At 45.5% G+C, this 20702-nt stretch overlaps 1 protein-coding gene across 1 annotated transcript in view; it reads right to left on the bottom strand.

Moving 5' to 3' along the window:
• The window catches only part of LOC139378620 (transient receptor potential cation channel subfamily M member 1-like), a 147411-nt gene that overhangs the window by 90076 nt on the left and 36633 nt on the right, over positions 1-20702 (bottom strand). Inside the window, exon 4 of the mRNA XM_071120953.1 lies at positions 9700-9913. Within this exon, the coding sequence (XP_070977054.1) occupies positions 9700-9913 (214 nt within the window). The remainder of the gene's footprint in view (positions 1-9699; positions 9914-20702) is intronic.

Raw genomic sequence — 20702 nt, 5'->3', positions numbered from 1 at the left:
TTGCTTTGTCATTATTGGGTGTTATATTGATTGTTGAGGGATAAAAAATGAAGTGATCTGCTGCTAAACAGCAGCTCTGCAGAGTGTAGGTCGTGGAGTGATCTGCTGCTAAACAGCAGTCCTGCAGAGTGTTGGTCGTGGAGTGATCTGCTGCTAAACAGCAGTCCTGCAGAGTGTTGGTCGTGGGGTGATCTGCTGCTAAACAGCAGTCCTGCAGAGTGTAGGTCGTGGAGTGATCTGCTGCTAAACAGCAGTCCTGCAGAGTGTTCGTCGTGGGGTGATCTGCTGCTAAACAGCAGTCTTGCAGAGTGTAGGTCGTGGAGTGATCTGCTGCTAAACAGCAGCCCTGCAGAGTGTTGGTCGTGGAGTGATCTGCTGCTAAACAGCAGCCCTGCAGAGTGTGGGTCGTGGAGTGATCTGCTGCTAAACAGCAGCCCTGCAGAGTGTTGGTCGTGGAGTGATCTGCTGCTAAACAGCAGCCCTGCAGAGCGTAGGTCGTGGAGTGATCTGCGGCTAAACAGCAGCCCTGCAGTGTGCTGGTCGTGGAGTGATCTGCTGCTAAACAGCAGCCCTGCAGAGCGTAGGTCGTGGAGTGATCTGCTGCTAAACAGCAGTCCTGCAGAGTGTTAGTCGTGGAGTGATCTGCTGCTAAACAGCAGTCCTGCAGAGTGTTGGTCGTGGAGTGATCTGCTGCTAAACAGCAGCCCTGCAGAGTGTTGGTCGTGGAGTGATCTGCTGCTAAACAGCAGTCCTGCAGAGTGTTGGTCGTGGAGTGATCTGCTGCTAAACAGCAGTCCTGCAGAGTGTTGGTCGTGGGGTGATCTGCTGCTAAACAGCAGCCCTGCAGAGTGTTGGTCGTGGAGTGATCTGCTGCTAAACAGCAGTCCTGCAGAGTGTTGGTCGTGGGGTGATCTGCTGCTAAACAGCAGCCCTGCAGAGTGTTGGTCGTGGAGTGATCTGCTGCTAAACAGCAGCCCTGCAGAGTGTGGGTCGTGGAGTGATCTGCTGCTAAACAGCAGCCCTGCAGAGTGTTGGTCGTGGAGTGATCTGCTGCTAAACAGCAGCCCTGCAGAGCGTAGGTCGTGGAGTGATCTGCTGCTAAACAGCAGCCCTGCAGAGTGATGGTCGTGGAGTGATCTGCTGCTATACAGCAGCCCTGCAGAGTGTTGGTCGTGGAGTGATCTGCTGCTAAACAGCAGCCCTGCAGAGCGTAGGTCGTGGAGTGATCTGCTGCTAAACAGCAGTCCTGCAGAGTGTTAGTCGTGGAGTGATCTGCTGCTAAACAGCAGTCCTGCAGAGTGTTGGTCGTGGAGTGATCTGCTGCTAAACAGCAGCCCTGCAGAGTGTTGGTTGTGGAGTGATCTGCTGCTGAACAGCAGTCCTGCAGAGTGTTGGTCGTGGAGTGATCTGCTGCTAAACAGCAGCCCTGCAGAGTGTTGGTCGTGGAGTGATCTGCTGCTAAACAGCAGCCCTGCAGAGTGTGTATTAAACCAAGAAAGAGAAACACATTGCTGTATTTGCGTTTCATCACAATTAATCTCAGTCAGAACTTATGGCTAGCTTGAGTCCATTCGATGACAGCTGTGAGTGATGGCAAGTGGGAATTACAAGCCAGTAGCTGACAGCATCAATGCTGCTGCTGAACAGCAGCCCTTCAGTGTGTGGGTCGTGGAGTGATCTGCTGCTAAACAGCAGCCCTGCAGAGTGTGGGTCGTGGAGTGATCTGCTGCTAAACAACAACCCTGCAGTGTGTGGGTCGTGGAGTGATCTGCTGCTAAACAGCAGCCCTGCAGAGTGTGGGTCGTGGAGTGATCTGCTGCTAAACAGCAGCCCTGCAGAGCGTAGGTCGTGTAGTGATCTGCTGCTAAACAACAGCCCTGCAGAGTGTGGGTCGTGGAGTGATCTGCTGCTAAACAGCAGCCCTGCAGAGCGTAGGTCGTGGAGTGATCTGCTGCTAAACAGCAGCCCTGCAGAGCATAGGTCGTGTAGTGATCTGCTGCTAAACAACAGCCCTGCAGAGTGTGGGTCGTGTAGTGATCTGATGCTAAACAGCAGCCCTGCAGAGCGTAGGTCGTGGAGTGATCTGCTGCTAAACAACAGCCCTGCAGTGTGTGGGTCGTGGAGTGATCTGCTGCTGAAATACAGCCCAGCAGAGTGCTGGTCGTGGAGTGATCTGCTGCTATACAGCAGCCCTGCAGAGTGTTGGTCGTGGAGTGATCTGCTGCTAAACAGCAGCCCTGCAGAGCGTAGGTCGTGGAGTGATCTGCTGCTAAACAGCAGTCCTGCAGAGTGTTAGTCGTGGAGTGGTCTGCTGCTAAACAGCAGTCCTGCAGAGTGTTGGTCGTGGAGTGATCTGCTGCTAAACAGCAGCCCTGCAGAGTGTTGGTCGTGGAGTGATCTGCTGCTGAACAGCAGTCCTGCAGAGTGTTGGTCGTGGAGTGATCTGCTGCTAAACAGCAGCCCTGCAGAGTGTTGGTCGTGGAGTGATCTGCTGCTAAACAGCAGCCCTGCAGAGTGTGTATTAAACCAAGAAAGAGAAACACATTGCTGTATTTGCGTTTCATCACAATTAATCTCAGTCAGAACTTATGGCTAGCTTGAGTCCATTCGATGACAGCTGTGAGTGATGGCAAGTGGGAATTACAAGCCAGTAGCTGACAGCATCAATGCTGCTGCTGAACAGCAGCCCTTCAGTGTGTGGGTCGTGGAGTGATCTGCTGCTAAACAGCAGCCCTGCAGAGTGTGGGTCGTGGAGTGATCTGCTGCTAAACAACAACCCTGCAGTGTGTGGGTCGTGGAGTGATCTGCTGCTAAACAGCAGTCCTGCAGAGTGTTGCGTCGTGGAGTGATCTGCTGCTAAACAGCAGTCCTGCAGAGTGTAGGTCGTGGAGTGATCTGCTGCTAAACAGCAGCCCTGCAGAGTGTTGGTCGTGGAGTGATCTGCTGCTAAACAGCAGCCCTGCAGAGTGTGGGTCGTGGAGTGATCTGCTGCTAAACAGCAGCCCTGCAGAGTGTTGGTCGTGGAGTGATCTGCTGCTAAACAGCAGCCCTGCAGAGTGTTGGTCGTGGAGTGATCTGCTGCTAAACAGCAGTCCTGCAGAGTGTTGGTCGTGGAGTGATCTGCTGCTAAACAGCAGTCCTGCAGAGTGTTGGTCGTGGGGTGATCTGCTGCTAAACAGCAGCCCTGCAGAGTGTTGGTCGTGGAGTGATCTGCTGCTAAACAGCAGTCCTGCAGAGTGTTGGTCGTGGGGTGATCTGCTGCTAAACAGCAGCCCTGCAGAGTGTTGGTCGTGGAGTGATCTGCTGCTAAACAGCAGCCCTGCAGAGTGTGGGTCGTGGAGTGATCTGCTGCTAAACAGCAGCCCTGCAGAGTGTTGGTCGTGGAGTGATCTGCTGCTAAACAGCAGCCCTGCAGAGCGTAGGTCGTGGAGTGATCTGCTGCTAAACAGCAGCCCTGCAGAGTGCTGGTCGTGGAGTGATCTGCTGCTATACAGCAGCCCTGCAGAGTGTTGGTCGTGGAGTGATCTGCTGCTAAACAGCAGCCCTGCAGAGCGTAGGTCGTGGAGTGATCTGCTGCTAAACAGCAGTCCTGCAGAGTGTTAGTCGTGGAGTGATCTGCTGCTAAACAGCAGTCCTGCAGAGTGTTGGTCGTGGAGTGATCTGCTGCTAAACAGCAGCCCTGCAGAGTGTTGGTCGTGGAGTGATCTGCTGCTGAACAGCAGTCCTGCAGAGTGTTGGTCGTGGAGTGATCTGCTGCTAAACAGCAGCCCTGCAGAGTGTTGGTCGTGGAGTGATCTGCTGCTAAACAGCAGCCCTGCAGAGTGTGTATTAAACCAAGAAAGAGAAACACATTGCTGTATTTGCGTTTCATCACAATTAATCTCAGTCAGAACTTATGGCTAGCTTGAGTCCATTCGATGACAGCTGTGAGTGATGGCAAGTGGGAATTACAAGCCAGTAGCTGACAGCATCAATGCTGCTGCTGAACAGCAGCCCTTCAGTGTGTGGGTCGTGGAGTGATCTGCTGCTAAACAGCAGCCCTGCAGAGTGTGGGTCGTGGAGTGATCTGCTGCTAAACAACAACCCTGCAGTGTGTGGGTCGTGGAGTGATCTGCTGCTAAACAGCAGCCCTGCAGAGTGTGGGTCGTGGAGTGATCTGCTGCTAAACAGCAGCCCTGCAGAGCGTAGGTCGTGTAGTGATCTGCTGCTAAACAACAGCCCTGCAGAGTGTGGGTCGTGGAGTGATCTGCTGCTAAACAGCAGCCCTGCAGAGCGTAGGTCGTGGAGTGATCTGCTGCTAAACAGCAGCCCTGCAGAGCATAGGTCGTGTAGTGATCTGCTGCTAAACAACAGCCCTGCAGAGTGTGGGTCGTGTAGTGATCTGATGCTAAACAGCAGCCCTGCAGAGCGTAGGTCGTGGAGTGATCTGCTGCTAAACAACAGCCCTGCAGTGTGTGGGTCGTGGAGTGATCTGCTGCTGAAATACAGCCCAGCAGAGTGCTGGTCGTGGAGTGATCTGCTGCTATACAGCAGCCCTGCAGAGTGTTGGTCGTGGAGTGATCTGCTGCTAAACAGCAGCCCTGCAGAGCGTAGGTCGTGGAGTGATCTGCTGCTAAACAGCAGTCCTGCAGAGTGTTAGTCGTGGAGTGGTCTGCTGCTAAACAGCAGTCCTGCAGAGTGTTGGTCGTGGAGTGATCTGCTGCTAAACAGCAGCCCTGCAGAGTGTTGGTCGTGGAGTGATCTGCTGCTGAACAGCAGTCCTGCAGAGTGTTGGTCGTGGAGTGATCTGCTGCTAAACAGCAGCCCTGCAGAGTGTTGGTCGTGGAGTGATCTGCTGCTAAACAGCAGCCCTGCAGAGTGTTGGTCGTGGAGTGATCTGCTGCTAAACAGCAGCCCTGCAGAGTGTGTATTAAACCAAGAAAGAGAAACACATTGCTGTATTTGCGTTTCATCACAATTAATCTCAGTCAGAACTTATGGCTAGCTTGAGTCCATTCGATGACAGCTGTTAGTGATGGCAAGTGGGAATTACAAGCCAGTAGCTGACAGCATCAATGCTGCTGCTGAACAGCAGCCCTTCAGTGTGTGGGTCGTGGAGTGATCTGCTGCTAAACAGCAGCCCTGCAGAGTGTGGGTCGTGGAGTGATCTGCTGCTAAACAACAACCCTGCAGTGTGTGGGTCGTGGAGTGATCTGCTGCTAAACAGCAGCCCTGCAGAGTGTGGGTCGTGGAGTGATCTGCTGCTAAACAGCAGCCCTGCAGAGCGTAGGTCGTGTAGTGATCTGCTGCAAAACAACAGCCCTGCAGAGTGTGGGTCGTGGAGTGATCTGCTGCTAAACAGCAGCCCTGCAGAGCGTAGGTCGTGGAGTGATCTGCTGCTAAACAGCAGCCCTGCAGAGCATAGGTCGTGTAGTGATCTGCTGCTAAACAACAGCCCTGCAGAGTGTGGGTCGTGTAGTGATCTGATGCTAAACAGCAGCCCTGCAGAGCGTAGGTCGTGGAGTGATCTGCTGCTAAACAACAGCCCTGCAGTGTGTGGGTCGTGGAGTGATCTGCTGCTGAAATACAGCCCAGCAGAGTGTGGGTCGTGGAGTGATCTGCTGCTGAAAAACAGCCCTGCAGAGTTTGGGTCGTGGAGTGATCTGCTGCTGAAAAACAGCCCTGCAGAGTGTGGGTCGTGGAGTGATCTTCAAGAAAACTGCATAAAAAAATATCCTGCAAAACATGAAGTACATTTGCATCTTCCACCCAATAGCGCAGCTGTACAGAGATCACTGAACACAGAGCGCACTGAACACAGAGAGCACTGAACACAGAGCGCTCTGAACACAGAGCGCACTGAACACAGAGAGCACTGAACACAGAGCGCACTGAACACAGAGCGCACTGAACACAGAGAGCACTGAACACAGAGAGCACTGAACACAGAGAGCACTGAACAGAGAGCGCCGTTGCACTTGGTCAAACTCAATTCCAGCAATTAATAAATAATTATAAATGTCATCTGACTCGTCGTGGCCCAGAAAGGCTGCTTTAGAGAGATCATCATAAACCTCAACTATACTACAAACACATGGCTCTGGCCATGATCTTATTCACACTTTGAGGTGCCACATGTACTGTACTACTGTCTCAAACGGACCATGCAGAGTAATTATCTGAACACACATACACATACTGTACCATGACCTACACTATACTACAGTAGATGTATGTAACCTCTGTATACATCAATTATGTCAGTCTTGCTGCTGGTGATTCTCTGATCCACCTCTACGCAGATGACACCATTCTGTGTACATCTGTCCCTTCTTTGGACACTGTGTTAAATGGCTGCAGGGGCACTATTGAGTAGCTCGGATGAAAGATGCCCAAAGGTGCCCAGAGTAAACGGCCTGCTCCTCAGTCTCAGTTGCTAATATATGCATATTATTATTACTATTGGAAAGAACACACTGCCGTTTCGGAAACTGCTTGAATGATGTCTGTGAGTATAACATAACTCATATGGCAGACAAAAACCTGAGAAGAAATCCAAACAGGAAGTGAGAAATCTGAGGTTGGTATATTTTCAAACCATTCCCAATTGAAATCCCATTGCGATATGAATGAAGATTCACTTCCTAGAGCTTCCACTAGATGTCAACCGTCTATACAACTGTCTGTTTGAATGAGGCTTCTACTGTGTTGTGGGACTGAATAAGAGCAGAATGAGCCATGGCAGTCAGCCATTTCCTGGTCACACGCATTCCACACGCATTCCTCCTCAAGACACAAAGGAATTCTCTGGCTGGAACATTATTGAAGATTTATTATAAAAACATCCTAATGATTGATTCTGTACTTAGTTTGAAATGTTTCTTCGACCTGTAATATAACTTTTTGAAGATTTTGTCCGAAAAAATGGTCGACCAGCACCAGCGTTTGGATAGATGTACCAAACGCACTAACAAAAGTAGCTAATTGGACACAAATAACGGACATTATCGAAGAAATCAATAATTTATTGTGGACCTGGGATTTCTGGGAGTGCATTCTGATGAGGATCAAAGGTAAGGGAATATTTAGCATGTAATTTATGGTTTATGTTGACTACAACATCGTGGCTAACATCGTGGCTAACATCGTGGCTAATTTGACTTGATTGTTCAGATTTTTGAATGTTTTGCTTTTTCCGTAAAATCTGACACAGCGGATGCATTAAGGACAGGTATATCTATAATTCCATGTGTAGAACTTGTATTATCATCTACATTTATGAAGAGTATCTGTTGAATCGATGTGGCTATGCAAAATCACTGGCTGTTTTTGAAACTAGTGAATGTAACGCGCCAATGTAAACTCAGATTTGTTGATATAAATATTAACTTTATCAAACAAAACATACATGTATTGTGTAACATGAAGTCCCTTGAGTGTCATCTGATCAAGATCATCAAAGGTCAGTGATTAATTTTATCTCTATTTGTGCTTTTTGTGACTCCTCTCTTTGGCTGGGAAAATGGCTGTTTTTATTGTGGTTTGGTGGTGACCTAACATAATCGTTTGTGGTGCTTTCGCTGAAAAGCATATTTGAAATCGGACACTGTGGTGGGAATAACAACAAGACTACCTTTAAAACGGTATAAAATACATGTTTGTTTGAGGAATTTTAATTATGAGATTTCTGTTGTTTTGAATTTGGCGCCCTGCAATTTCACTGGCTGTTGTCATATCATCACGTTAACGGGATTGCAGCCCAAAGAGGTTTTAACTAACCTCCAGACGAGCTTCAATGCCATACAACTCTCCTTCCGTAGCCTCCAACTGCTCTTCAACGCAAGTAAAACAAAATGCATGCTATTCAACCGATCGCTGCCCGCACCTGCACACCCATCTAGCATCACTACTCTGGACGGCTCTGACTTAGAAAACACAACTACAAATACCTAGGTGTCAGGTTAGACTGTAAACTCTCCTTCCAGACTCACTTTAAGCATCTCCAATCCAAAATTAAACCTAGAATTGGCTTCATATATCGTAACAAAGCATCCTTTACTCATGCTGCCAAACATACCCTCGTAAAACTGACTATCCTACCGATCCTCGACTTCGGTGATGTCATCTATAAAATTGCCTCCAAAACTCTACTCAGCAAACTGGATGTAGTCTATCACAGTGCCATCCGTTTTGTCACCAAAGCCCCATACACTACCCACCATTGCGACCTGTACGCTCTCGTTGGTTGGCCCTCACTTCATATTATTCGCCAAACCCACTGGCTCCAGGTCATCTACAAGTCTCTGCTAGGTAAAGCCCCGCCTTATCTCAGCACACTGGTCACCATAGCAGCTCCCACTCGTAGCACGCGCTCCAGCAGGTATATCTCACTGATGTACCCCCAAAGCCAACTCCTCCTTTGGTCGTCTTCCCTTCCAGTTCTCTGCTGCCAATGACTGGAACGAACGGCAAAAATCACTGAAACTGGAGACTCATATCTCCCTCACTAGCTTTAAGCACCAGCTCTCAGAGCAGCTCACAGATCACTGCACCTGTACATAGCCCATCTGTAAACAGCCCATCTATCTACATACCTCATCCCCATACTGTATTTATTTATTTAGCTTGCTCCTTTGCACCCCAGTATCTCTACTTGCACATTCATTTTCTGCACATCTACCATTCCAGTGTTTAAATGCTCTATTGTAATTACTTCACCACGATGGCCTATTTATTGCCTTAACTCCCTTATCTTACCTCATTTGCACTCACTGTATATAGACTGTTTTCTTTTGTTCTACTGTATTATTGACTGTGTTTTGTTTATTCCAAATCAAATCAAATCAAATCAAATTTTATTTGTCACATACACATGGTTAGCAGATGTTAATGCGAGTGTAGCGAAATGCTTGTGCTTCTAGTTCCGACAATGCAGTAATAACCAACAAGTAATCTAACTAACAATTCCAAAACTACTGTCTTGTACACAGTGTAAGGGGATAAAGAATATGTACATAAGGATATATGAATGAGTGATTGTACAGAGCAGCATAGGCAAGATACAGTAGATGGTATCGAGTACAGTATATACATATGAGATGAGTATGTAAACAAAGTGGCATAGTTAAAGTGGCTTTATTTCCATGTGTTGTTGTATGTGTCGAATTGCTATGCTTTATCTTGGCCTGGTCGCAGTTGCAAATGAGAACAACTAGCCTACCTGGTTAAATAAAGGTGAAATAAAGAAAATAAATACAAAACCTGACCTACACTACTGTAGATGAATATACAGATCGAACACACGATCTTTAGTACTATCTGACCTCTGACATGTGTAATCCATGTTTCCCTTCCGACATGGCTGAATTAATATCATGTGCATCACCATGGGAAGATTTGATGTGAGTGATATTTAAGCAGCAGGCCAGGATTCAAGAGACCTGTGCACGGTAAATGCCTTTAAAAGGTGATTTCTGTTTGAGCCGACTTCAGAGTTTACAGCGAACTTGATTTCTGTGAATATATGGGATGTGGCCTATATCTATCACTTTGCTCAGGTTGTTAATCATGTTGAATCTGTGTTGAATTGAATCTGGGCCTCATTCTCTCAATGGTATTCCTGTTCTGAACTATAAAGTGAGTCTCCAATGTTAAGGGTCAGGGTAGCTTGTTCAGAGCATTATGGGTAATGTAGTTCATCATGCTAAGGCAGGTACCCACCAGTGCTGACTCCACCAGTGAAGATCCATGCTCCGGTGGTGACTGCAGCCTTGATGAGTCCCTTCCCTAACACCTGTTTGAGTTTGGGCTGCAGGTCAAAGTTCTGCAGCCCTCCGTGAATGGAGATGAGCAGGTTGGGGAGTTCCAGCTGCCAGTCTTTCACCATCAGTTGGAGGAGATTGTCTGGCTTAGAGTCATGGGACACTCTGATGTACTGGAAGGGGAGGGAAGGGGAGAGGAAAATAGTTAAACTCTGTGCTCTACACATTGCAGAAATGATTCTACCTAAAAACAATAAAGGGCTCTCCTGCAGGGACAAGCACGCATAATAAAATATTTTGGTTGGTTTGGGGGACGTTTGTTGAATTCTGTATGCAAGCTCTTGTGGTTGTGTTGTGGATGTACCATAACTAGTCTAGTGTAGTTATAATTGTGGGTGTGGTGTGTTGGATTCATTTGATTGTCCTTATTTTGGGGACGGTGCAGTTATGGTGTGGTTGTGGTATTGAGTGGTTGTGGTGTAGTTGTGGTGTGGTTGTGGTATTGAGTAGTTGTGGTGTAGTTGTGGTGTAGTTATGGTGTGGTTGTGGTATTGAGTAGTTATGGTGTGGTTGTGGATTTGAGTAGTTATGGTGTGGTTGTGGTTTTGAGTAGTTATGGTGTGGTTGTGGTATTGAGTGGGTGTGGTGTGGTTGTGGTATTGAGTAGTTGTGTGGTTGTGGTATTGAGTAGCTGTGGTGTGGTTGTGGTGTGGTTGTGGTATTGAGTAGTTGTGGTGTGGTTGTGGTATTGAGTAGCTGTGGTGTGGTTGTGGTGTGGTTGTGGTATTGAGTAGTTATGGTGTGGTTGTGGTATTGAGTAGTTATGCTGTAGTTATGGTGTGGTTGTGGTGTGGTTGTGTTGTGGTTGTGGTACTGAGTAGTTATGGTGTAGTTATGGTGTGGTTGTGGTGTGGTTCTGATGTGGTTGTGGTATTGAGTAGTTATGGTGTGGTTGTGGTATTGAGTGGTTGTGGTGTGGTTGTGGTATTGAGTAGTTATGGTGTGGTTGTGGTATTGAGTGGGTGTGGTTGTGGTATTGAGTAGTTATGCTGTAGTTATGGTGTGGTTGTGGTGTGGTTCTGATGTGGTTGTGGTATTGAGTAGTTATGGTGTGGTATTGAATAGCTGTGGTGTGGTTGTGGTGTGGTTGTGGTATTGAGTAGATGTGGTGTAGTTATGGTGTGGTTGTGGTATTGAATAGTTATGGTGTGGTTGTGGTATTGAGTAGTTATGTTGTAGTTGTGGTGTGGTTGTGGTGTGGTTGTGGTATTGAGTAGTTGTGGTGTGGTTGTGGTATTGAGTAGCTGTGGTGTGGTTGTGGTATTGAGTAGTTGTGGTGTAGTTGTGGTGTAGTTGTGGTGTGGTTGTGGTATTGAGTAGTTGTGGTGTGGTATTGAGTAGTTGTGGTGTAGTTGTGGTATTGAGTAGTTATGGTGTGGTTGTGGTATTGAGTAGTTATGGTGTGGTTGTGGTATTGAGTGGTTGTGGTGTGGTTGTGGTATTCAGTAGTTGTGGTGTAGTTGTGGAATTTAGTGGTTGTGGTGTGGTTGTGGTGTGGTTGTGGTATTGAGTAGCTGTGGTGTGGTTGTTGTATTGAGTAGTTGTGGTGTAGCTGTGGTGTGTTTGTGGTATTGAGTAGTTGTGGTGTGGTATTGAGTAGTTGTGGTGTAGTTGTGGTATTGAGTAGATATGGTGTGGTTGTGGTATTGAGTGGTTGTGGTGTGGTTGTGGTATTCAGTAGTTGTGGTGTAGTTGTGGAATTTAGTGGTTGTGGTGTGGTTTTGGTGTGGTTGTGGTATTGAGTAGTTATGGTGTGGTTGTGGTATTGAGTAGCTATGGTGTGGTTGTGGTATTGAGTAGTTATGGTGTGGTTGTGGTGTGGTTCTGATGTGGTTGTGGTATTGAGTAGTTATGGTGTGGTTGTGGTATTGAGTAGTTATGGTGTGGTTGTTGTATTGAGTGATTGTGTTGTGGTTGTGGTGTTGAGTAGTTGGTGTGGTTGTGGTATTGAGTAGGTGTGGTATAGTTGTGGTATTGAGTAGTTATGGTGTGGTTGTGGTGTGGTTGTGGTATTGAGTTGTTGTGGTGTGGTTGTGGTATTGAGTAGTTATGGTGTGGTTGTGGTATTGAGTAGTTATGGTGTGGTTGTGGTATTGAGTAGTTATGGTGTGGTTGTGGTATTGAGTAGTTATGGTGTGGTTGTGGTATTGAGTAGTTGTGGTGTGGTTGTGGTATTGAGTATTTGTGGTGCAGTAATGGGATTGAGTAGTTATGGTGTGGTTGTGGTATTGAGTAGTTATGGTGTGGTATTGAGTAGTTGTGGTGTGGTTGTGGTATTCAGTAGTTATGGTGTGGTTGTGGTATTGAGTTGTTATGGTGTGGTTGTGGTATTGAGTAGTTATGTTGTTGTTGTGGTATTGAGTAGTTATGGTATGGTGTTGGTATTGAGTAGATATGGTGTGGTTGTGGTACTGAGTGGTTGTGGTGTGGTTGTGGTATTTAGTTGTTTGTTTTGTTTATTTATTTGTTTATTTTATTTTTTTACAGGGACAGTGCACATTAATCAACGTTTCAGTAAAAGTGCCGGTTTTAGCCAGTCGGCTAATTTTCAACCGCAGTCCCTGGGCAGGTTATTAAAAACAATTACAATATAGACAATAGCAACATAGAACAAGCAAGACATAGCAACATAGGACAAGCAAGACATAGCATACAGACAGAGCAACATAAAACAAAAAGCAGCAAGACAAAATTCATAAAAGTAACAAAGTGTTTCCACACCTCACAAGCTACAGACAACAGACAACATGGAAAGCGGCAACACACAGCTAGGGACCATGTTCACAAATCTGATTGACCTTTAGCCATGTCTTCAAGCATTTTGTGAAAGTGTGATATGTGGTGCAGTTATGTGTGTCTGATGGCAGTGTATTCCAGACATGCGAAGCTCTCACAGAGAATGCAGATTTACTAAAGGTGCTTTTCCTTAGGGGAACTATACAGTCACCTCTCATGGCAGACCTTGTGGATCTTCTGCCATATGTCTGGATTTTCTGTTTAACAAAAATATTGAGTGGAGGGGGAGCCAGGCCATTAAGGATCTTGAATACAAGACATGTGTCAGTGTATTGCACAAGATTTTCCCAACTCAAGAGCTCATGCTTTCTAAGGATGTGACAATGATGATGGCTATTAGGCTTCCTATCAAGCACTTTGAGAGCCTGTTTGTAGACAGACTGAATAGGTTTTAATGTTGTACAGCAAGCTTGGGCCCAACTAGTCAAGCAGTATGTTAAGTGGGGGAGTATCATAGATTTGAAGTACAGTTTTGCTACCTCTGTAGTCAAACAATTTCGTATAAATCGGAAATTAGCTAGGTTGGTTAATTTGGTTATTTGAATTACCTTTTTCACATGCTTTTTAAAAGAGAGGTTGGAATCAAGTATGATGCCAAGGTACTTAAAATCGGATACCACCTGGAGCTTCTCCCCTGACACATAGGCATCTGGCTCAGTAGCATCTGTTGCCCTCTTTGTGAAGAACATGCAAACAGTTTTTTTCACGTTGAGATGCAAACACGAGTCACTGAGCCACTTTGTAACCTGGACCATTACAGTAGTGAGTTCTTGTGCAGCTTGTTGTTTGCTCTTTGCATGCACATATATCACTGTATCATCTGCATACATTTGAACTTCAGACCCAGTACAGACAGAAGGCAGATCATTAATGTACAGGCTGAACAGGAGGGGCCCCAGTATTGACCCTTGGGGCACGCCCACATCATAGCTACGAGTGGGCGACAGCTCATTGCTCACTCTGACACACTGAGTTCTGCCTTCAAGGTATGATTTCATCCATCTCAAGGCATCAGGGGAAAAGTTGAACTTGGACAATTTTGTGATGAGAATCTCATGGTTAACAGTATCAAAAGCCTTCCTTAGGTCCAAAAACACAGCCCCAACAGCACCCCCTTTGTCCATCTTGGACTTCACATTTTCCAGAAGAAAGCAGTTGGCCGTTTCTGTGGAGTGTTTCGCTCTGAAGCCAAACTGCATGGAGTGTAATGTGAAGGGGCTGTTGTTGAGGTGGGCAATCAGTTGTTCTGCTACACACTTTTCAACAACCTTTGACACCACAGGTAGTATACTAATGGGCCTGTAGTTACTCACGTCAGCAGGGTCGCCTGATTTAAAGATGGCCGTTATTATGGCCGACTTCCATACCCTTGGAAACACACCGAGACCAATAGATGTGTTGGTGACCTTAGTAATGGGGCCAATGAGTGACTCTTTGTAGTTTTTAAGAAAGGTAGAGTCCATCCCAAACACAGCTTTGGCTTTAGAGTTCTTTAGTGAGCTAATCACCTTGTTCACCTTTGACTCAGAAACCTCCCTTATGATGAAGACAGGTTGAGTGTCATTCACTAGCACTGAGCCCAAGAAACAGTGTAGTTGTGGTATTGAGTAGTTGTGGTGTGGTTGTGGTGTGGTTGTCGTATTGAGTAGTTATGGTGTGGTTGTGGTATTGAGTGGTTGTGGTGTGGTTGTGGTATTGAGTAGTTGTGGTGTAGTTGAGGTATTGAGTAGCTGTGGTGTGGTTGTGGTATTGAGTATTTGTGGTGTAGTTGTGGTATTGAGTAGTTATGGTGTGGTATTGAGTAGTTATGGTGTGGTTGTGGTGTGGTTGTGGTATTGAGTAGTTGTGGTGTGGTTGTGGTGTAGTTATGGTGTGGTTGTGGTATTGAGTAGTTCTGGTGTGGTTGTGGTATTGAGTAGTTATGGTGTAGGTGTGGTATTGAGTAGTTATGGTGTGGTTGCGATATTGAGTGGTTTTGGTGTGGTTGTGGTATTCAGTAGTTGTGGTGTAGAGTTATGGTGTGGTTTTGGTATTGAGTAGTTATGGTGTGGTTGTGGTGTGGTTCTGATGTGGTTGTGGTATTGAGTAGTTATGGTGTGGTTGTGGTATTGAGTAGTTATGGTGTGGTTGTTGTATTGAGTGCTTGTGTTGTGGTTGTGGTGTTGAGTAGTTGGTGTGGTTGTGGTGTGGTTGTGGTATTGAGTAGTTGTGGTATAGTTGTGGTATTGAGTAGTTATGGTGTGGTTGTGGTATTGAGTAGTTATGGTGTGGTTGTGGTATTGAGTGGTTGTGGTGTGGTAGTGGTATTGAGTAGTTGTGGTGTGGTATTGAGTAGTTGTGGTGTGGTTGTGGTATTGAGTAGTTATGGTGTGATTATGGTGTTGAGTAGTTATGTTGTAGTTATGGTCTGGTTCTGGTATTGAGTAGTTATGATGTGGTTGTTGTATTGAGTAGTTATGGTGTGGTTGTGGTATTGAGTAGATGTGGTGTAGTTGTGGTATTGAGTGGTTGTGGTGTGGTTGTGGTGTGGTTGTGGTATTGAGTAGTTATGGTGTGGTTATGGTGTTGAGTAGTTATGTTGTAGTTATGGTCTGGTTCTGGTATTGAGTAGTTATGGTGTGGTTGTTGTATTGAGTAGTTATGGTGTGGTTGTGGTATTGAGTAGTTATGATGTGGATGTGGTATTGAGTGGTTGTGGTGTGGTTGTGGTATTGAGTAGTTGTGGTATGGAGTATTTGTGGTGCAGTAATGGGATTGAGTAGTTGTGGTGTGGTTGTGGTATTGAGTAGTTATGGTGTGGTATTGAGTAGTTGTGGTGTGGTTGTGGTATTGAGTAGTTGTGGTGTAGTTGTGGTATTGAGTAGTTATGGTGTGGTATTGAGTAGTTATGGTGTGGTTGTGGTATTGAGTGGTTGTGGTGTGGTTGTGGTATTGAGTAGTTGTGATGTGGTTGTGGTATTGAGTAGCTGTGGTGTGGTTGTGGTATTGAGTAGTTGTGGTGTGGTTGTGGTGTAGTTATGGTGTGGTTGTGGTATTGAGTAGTTATGGTGTGGTTGTGGTATTGAGTAGTTATAGTGTGGTTGTGGTATTGAGTGGTTGTGGTGTGGTTGTGGTATTGAGTAGTTGTGGTGTGGTATTGAGTAGTTATGGTGTAGTTGTGGTATTGAGTAGTTATGGTGTGGTTGTGGTATTGAGTAGGTATGGTGTGGTTGTGGTATTGAGTGGTTTTGGTGTGGTTGTGGTATTCAGTAGTTGTGGTGTAGTTGTGGAATTTAGTGGTTGTGGTGTGGTTGTGGTATTGAGTAGTTGTGATGTGGTTGTGGTATTGAGTAGCTGTGGTGTGGTTGTGGTATTGAGTAGTTGTGGTGTGGTTGTGGTGTAGTTATGGTGTGGTTGTGGTATTGAGTAGTTATGGTGTGGTTGTGGTATTGAGTAGTTGTGGTGTGGTATTGAGTAGTTATGGTGTAGTTGTGGTATTGAGTAGTTATGGTGTGGTTGTGGTATTGAGTAGTTATGGTGTGGTTGTGGTATTGAGTGGTTTTGGTGTGGTTGTGGTATTCAGTAGTTGTGGTGTATTTGTGGAATTTAGTGGTTGTGGTGTGGTTGTGGTATTGAGTAGTTGTGATGTAGTTGTGGTATTGAGTAGTTATGGTGTGGTTGTGGTATTGAGTAGTTATGGTGTGGTTTTGGTATTGAGTAGTTATGGTGTGGTTGTGGTGTGGTTCTGATGTGGTTGTGGTATTGAGTGGTTATGGTGTGGTTGTGGTATTGAGTAGTTATGGTGTGGTTGTTGTATTGAGTGCTTGTGTTGTGGTTGTGGTGTTGAGTAGTTGGTGTGGTTGTGGTGTGGTTGTGGTATAGAGTAGTTGTGGTATTGAGTAGTTATGGTGTGGTTGTGGTATTGAGTGGTTGTGGTGTGGTTGTGGTATTGAGTAGTTGTGGTGTGGTATTGAGTAGTTGTGTAGTGGTTGTGGTATTGAGTAGTTATGGTGTGGTTATGTTGTTGAGTAGTTATGTTGTAGTTATGGTCTGGTTCTGGTATTGAGTAGTTATGGTGTGGTTGTTGTATTGAGTAGTTATGGTGTGGTTGTGGTATTGAGTAGTTATGATGTGGATGTGGTATTGAGTGGTTGTGGTGTGGTTGTGGTATCGAGTAGATGTGGTGTAGTTGTGGTATTGAGTAGTTGTGGTATGGAGTATTTGTGGTGCAGTAATGGGATTGAGTAGTTATGGTGTGGTTGTGGTATTGAGTAGTTATGGTGTGGTATTGAGTAGTTGTGGTGTGGTTGTGGTATTGAGTAGTTATGGTGTGGTTATGGTGTTGAGTAGTTATGTTGTAGTTATGGTGTGGTTGTGGTATTGAGTAGTTATGGTGTGGTTGTGGTATTGAGTAGTTATGGTGTTGTTGTGGTATTGAGTAGTTATGGTATGGTTTTGGTATTGAGTAGATATGGTGTGGTTGTGGTACTGAGTGGTTGTGGTGTGGTTGTGGTATTGAGTTGTTGTGGTGTAGTTGTGGTATTGAGTAGTTGTGGTGTGGTTGTGGTATTGAGTAGTTGTTGTGTGGTTGTGGTATTGAGTAGTTGTGGTGTAGTTGTGGTATTGAGTAGTTGTGGTGTGGTTGTGGCATTGAGTGGTTGTGGTGTGGTTGTGGTGTGGTTGTTGTATTGAGTAGTTATGGTGTGGTTGTGGTATTGAGTGGTTGTGGTGTGGTTGTAGTATGTAGTAGTTGTGGTGTAGTTGTGGTATTGAGTAGTTATGGTGTGGTATTGAGTAGTTGTGGTGTGGTTGTGGTATTGAGTAGTTGCGGTGTAGTTGTGGTATTGAATAGTTGTGGTGTGGTTGTGGTATTGAGTAGTTGTGGTTGTGGTATTGAGTAGTTGTGGTGTGGTTGTGGTATTGAGTAGATGTGGTGTGGTTGTGGTGTGGTTGTCGTATTGAGTAGTTATGGTGTGGTTGTGGTATTGAGTGGTTGTGGTGTGGTTGTAGTATGTAGTAGTTGTGGTGTGGTTGTGGTATTGAGTAGTTGTGGTTGTGGTATTGAGTAGTTGTGGTGTGGTTTTGGTATTGAGTAGATGTGGTGTGGTTGTGGTGTGGTTGTGGTATTGAGTAGTAACGGTGTGGTTGTGGTATTGAGTAGTTGTGGTGTGGTTGTGGTATTGAGTAGTTATGGTGTGGTTGTGGTATTGAGTAGTTATGGTGTGGTTGTGGTATTGAGTAGTTATGGTGTGGTTGTGGTATTGAGTAGTTATGGTGTGGTTGTGGTATTGAGTAGATGTGGTGTAGTCGTGGTATTGAGTGGTTGTGTCTCCTGATCCCTCCTGTCTCAGCCTCCAGTATTTATGCTGCAGTAGTTTATGTGTCGGGGGGCTAGGGTCAGTTTGTTATATCTGGAGTACTTCTCCTGTCCTATTCGGTGTCCTTTGTGAATCTAAGTGTGCGTTCTCTAATTCTCTCCTTCTCTCTTTCTTTCTCTCTCTCAGAGGACCTGAGCCCTAGGACCATGCCCCAGGACTACCTGACATGATGACTCCTTGCTGTCCCCAGTCCACCTGGTCGTGCTGCTGCTCCAGTTTCAACTGACCTGAGCCCTAGGACCATACCCCAGGACTACCTGACATGATGACTCCTTGCTGTCCCCAGTCCAACTGACCGTGCTGCTGCTCCAGTTTCAAATGTTCTGCCTTATTATTATTCGACCATGCTGGTCATTTATGAACATTTGAACATCTTGGCCATGTTCTGTTATAATCTCCACCCGGCACAGCCAGAAGAGGACTGGCCACCCCACATAGCCAGGTTCCTCTCTAGGTTTCTTCCTAGGTTTTGGCCTTTCTAGGGAGTTTTTCCTAGCCACCGTGCTTCTACACCTGCATTGCTTGCTGTTTGGGGTTTTAGGCTGGGTTTCTGTACAGCACTTTGAGATATCAGCTGATGTACGAAGGGCTATATAAATACATTTGATTTGATTTGATTTGTGGTGTGGTTGTGGTATTGAGTAGTTGTGGTGTGGTTGGGGTATTGAGTAGTTGTGGTGTAGTTGTGGTATTGAGTAGTTATGGTGTGGTTGTGGTATCGAGTAGTTGTGGTGTAGTTGTGGTATTGAGTAGTTGTGGTATGGAGTATTTGTGGTGCAGTAATGGGATTGAGTAGTAATGGTGTGGTTGTGGTATTGAGTAGTTATGGTATGGTATTGAGTAGTTGTGGTGTGGTTGTGGTATTCAGTAGTTATGGTGTGGTTATGGTGTTGAGTAGGTATGTTGTAGTTATGGTGTGGTTGTGGTATTGAGTAGTTATGGTGTAGTTGTGGTATTGAGTAGTTGTGGTTTGGTTGTGGTATTGAGTAGTTGTGGTGTGGTTGTGGTATTGAGTAGTTGTGGTGTGGTTGTCGTATTGAGTAGTTATGGTGTGGTTGTGGTATTGAGTGGTTGTGGTGTGGTTGTAGTATGTAGTAGTTATGGTGTAGTTGTGGTATTGAGTAGTTATGGTGTGGTTGTGGTATTGAGTAGTTATGGTGTGGTATTGAGTAGTTGTGGTGTGGTATTGAGTAGTTATGGTGTGGTTGTGGTATTGAGTAGTTATGGTGTGGTTGTGGAATTGAGAAGTTATGGTGTTGTTGTGGTATTGAGTGGTTGTGGTGTGGTTGTGACATTGAGTAGTTGTGGTGTGTTTGTGGTATTGAGTAGTTGTGGTGTGGTTGTGGTATTGAGTATTTGTGGTGTAGTTGTGGTGTTAAGTAGTTATGGTGTGGTTGTGGTATTGAGTGGTTGTGGTGTGGTTTTGGTGTTGAGTAGTTGTGGAGTGGTATTGAGTAGTTGTGGTGTGGTTGTGGTATTGAGAAGTTATGGTGTGGTTGTGGTATTGAGTAGTTGTGGTGTGGTATTGAGTAGTTGTGGTGTGGTTGTGGTATTGAGTAGTTATGGTGTGGTTATGGTGTTTAGTAGTTATGTTGTAGTTATGGGTTGGTTGTGGTATTGAGTAGTTATGTTGTAGTTGAGGTGTGGTTGTGGTATTGAGTAGTTATGGTGTGGTTGTGGTATGGTTGGGGTATTGAGTAGCTGTGGTGTAGTTGTGGTGTAGTTGTGGTATTGAGTAGTTATGGTGTGGTTATGGTATTGAATAGTAATGGTGTGGTTGTGGTATTGAGTAGTTATGGTGTGGTTGTGAAATTGAGTAGTTATGGTGTGGTTGTGGTATTAAGTGGTTGTGGTGTGGTTGTGGTATTGAGTAGTTATGGTGATGTTGTGGTATTGAGTGGTTGTGGTGTGGTTGTGATATTGAGTAGTTGTGGTGTGGTTGTGGAATTGAGTGGTGTTGGTGTGTTAGTGGGATTGAGTGGTTGTGGTGTGGTATTGAGTAGTTGTGGTGTGGTTGTGGTATTGAGTGGTTATGGTGTGGTTATGGTATTGAGTAGTTATGTTGTAGTTATGGTGTGGTTGTGGTATTGAGTATTTGTGGTGTAGTTGTGGTATTGAGAAGTTATGGTGTGGTTGTGGTATTGAGTGGTTGTGGTGTGGTTGTGGTATTGAGTAGTTGTGGTGTGGTTGTGGTATTTAGTAGTGGTGGTGTGGTTGTGGTATTGAGTAGTTATGGTGTGGTTGTGCTATTGAGTAGTTGTGGTATGGAGTAGTTGTGGTGTAGTTGTGGTATTGAGTAGTTGTGGTATAGAGTAGTTGTGGTGTGGTTGTGGTATTGAGTAGTTGTGGTGTGGTTGTGGTATTGAGTAGTTGTGGTGTGGTTGTGGTGTGGTTGTGGTATTGAGTTGTTATGGTGTGGTTGTGGTATTGAGTGGTTATGGTGTGGTTGTGGTATTGAGTGGTTGTGGTATGGAGTAGTTGTGGTGTGGTTGTGGTATTGAGTAGTTATGGTGTGGTTGTGGTATTGAGTGGTTGTGGTGTAGTTGTGGTATTGAGTAGTTATGGTGTGGTTGTGGTATTGAGTAGTTATGGTGTGGTTGTGGTATTGAGTAGTTGTGGTATGGAGTAGTTGTGGTGTAGTTGTGGTATTGAGAAGTTGTGGTATGGAGTAGTTGTGGTGTGGTTGTGGTATTGAGTAGTTATGGTGTGGTTGTGGTATTGAGTGGTTGTAATGTGGTTGTGGTGTTGA

This window comes from Oncorhynchus clarkii, chromosome 2 (genome assembly GCF_045791955.1).
Source record: "Oncorhynchus clarkii lewisi isolate Uvic-CL-2024 chromosome 2, UVic_Ocla_1.0, whole genome shotgun sequence".
NCBI classification, from domain to species: domain Eukaryota; kingdom Metazoa; phylum Chordata; class Actinopteri; order Salmoniformes; family Salmonidae; genus Oncorhynchus; species Oncorhynchus clarkii.
Note: the sequence above shows the minus strand (reverse complement) of the source record. Positions and strands in the feature narration are given on the sequence as shown.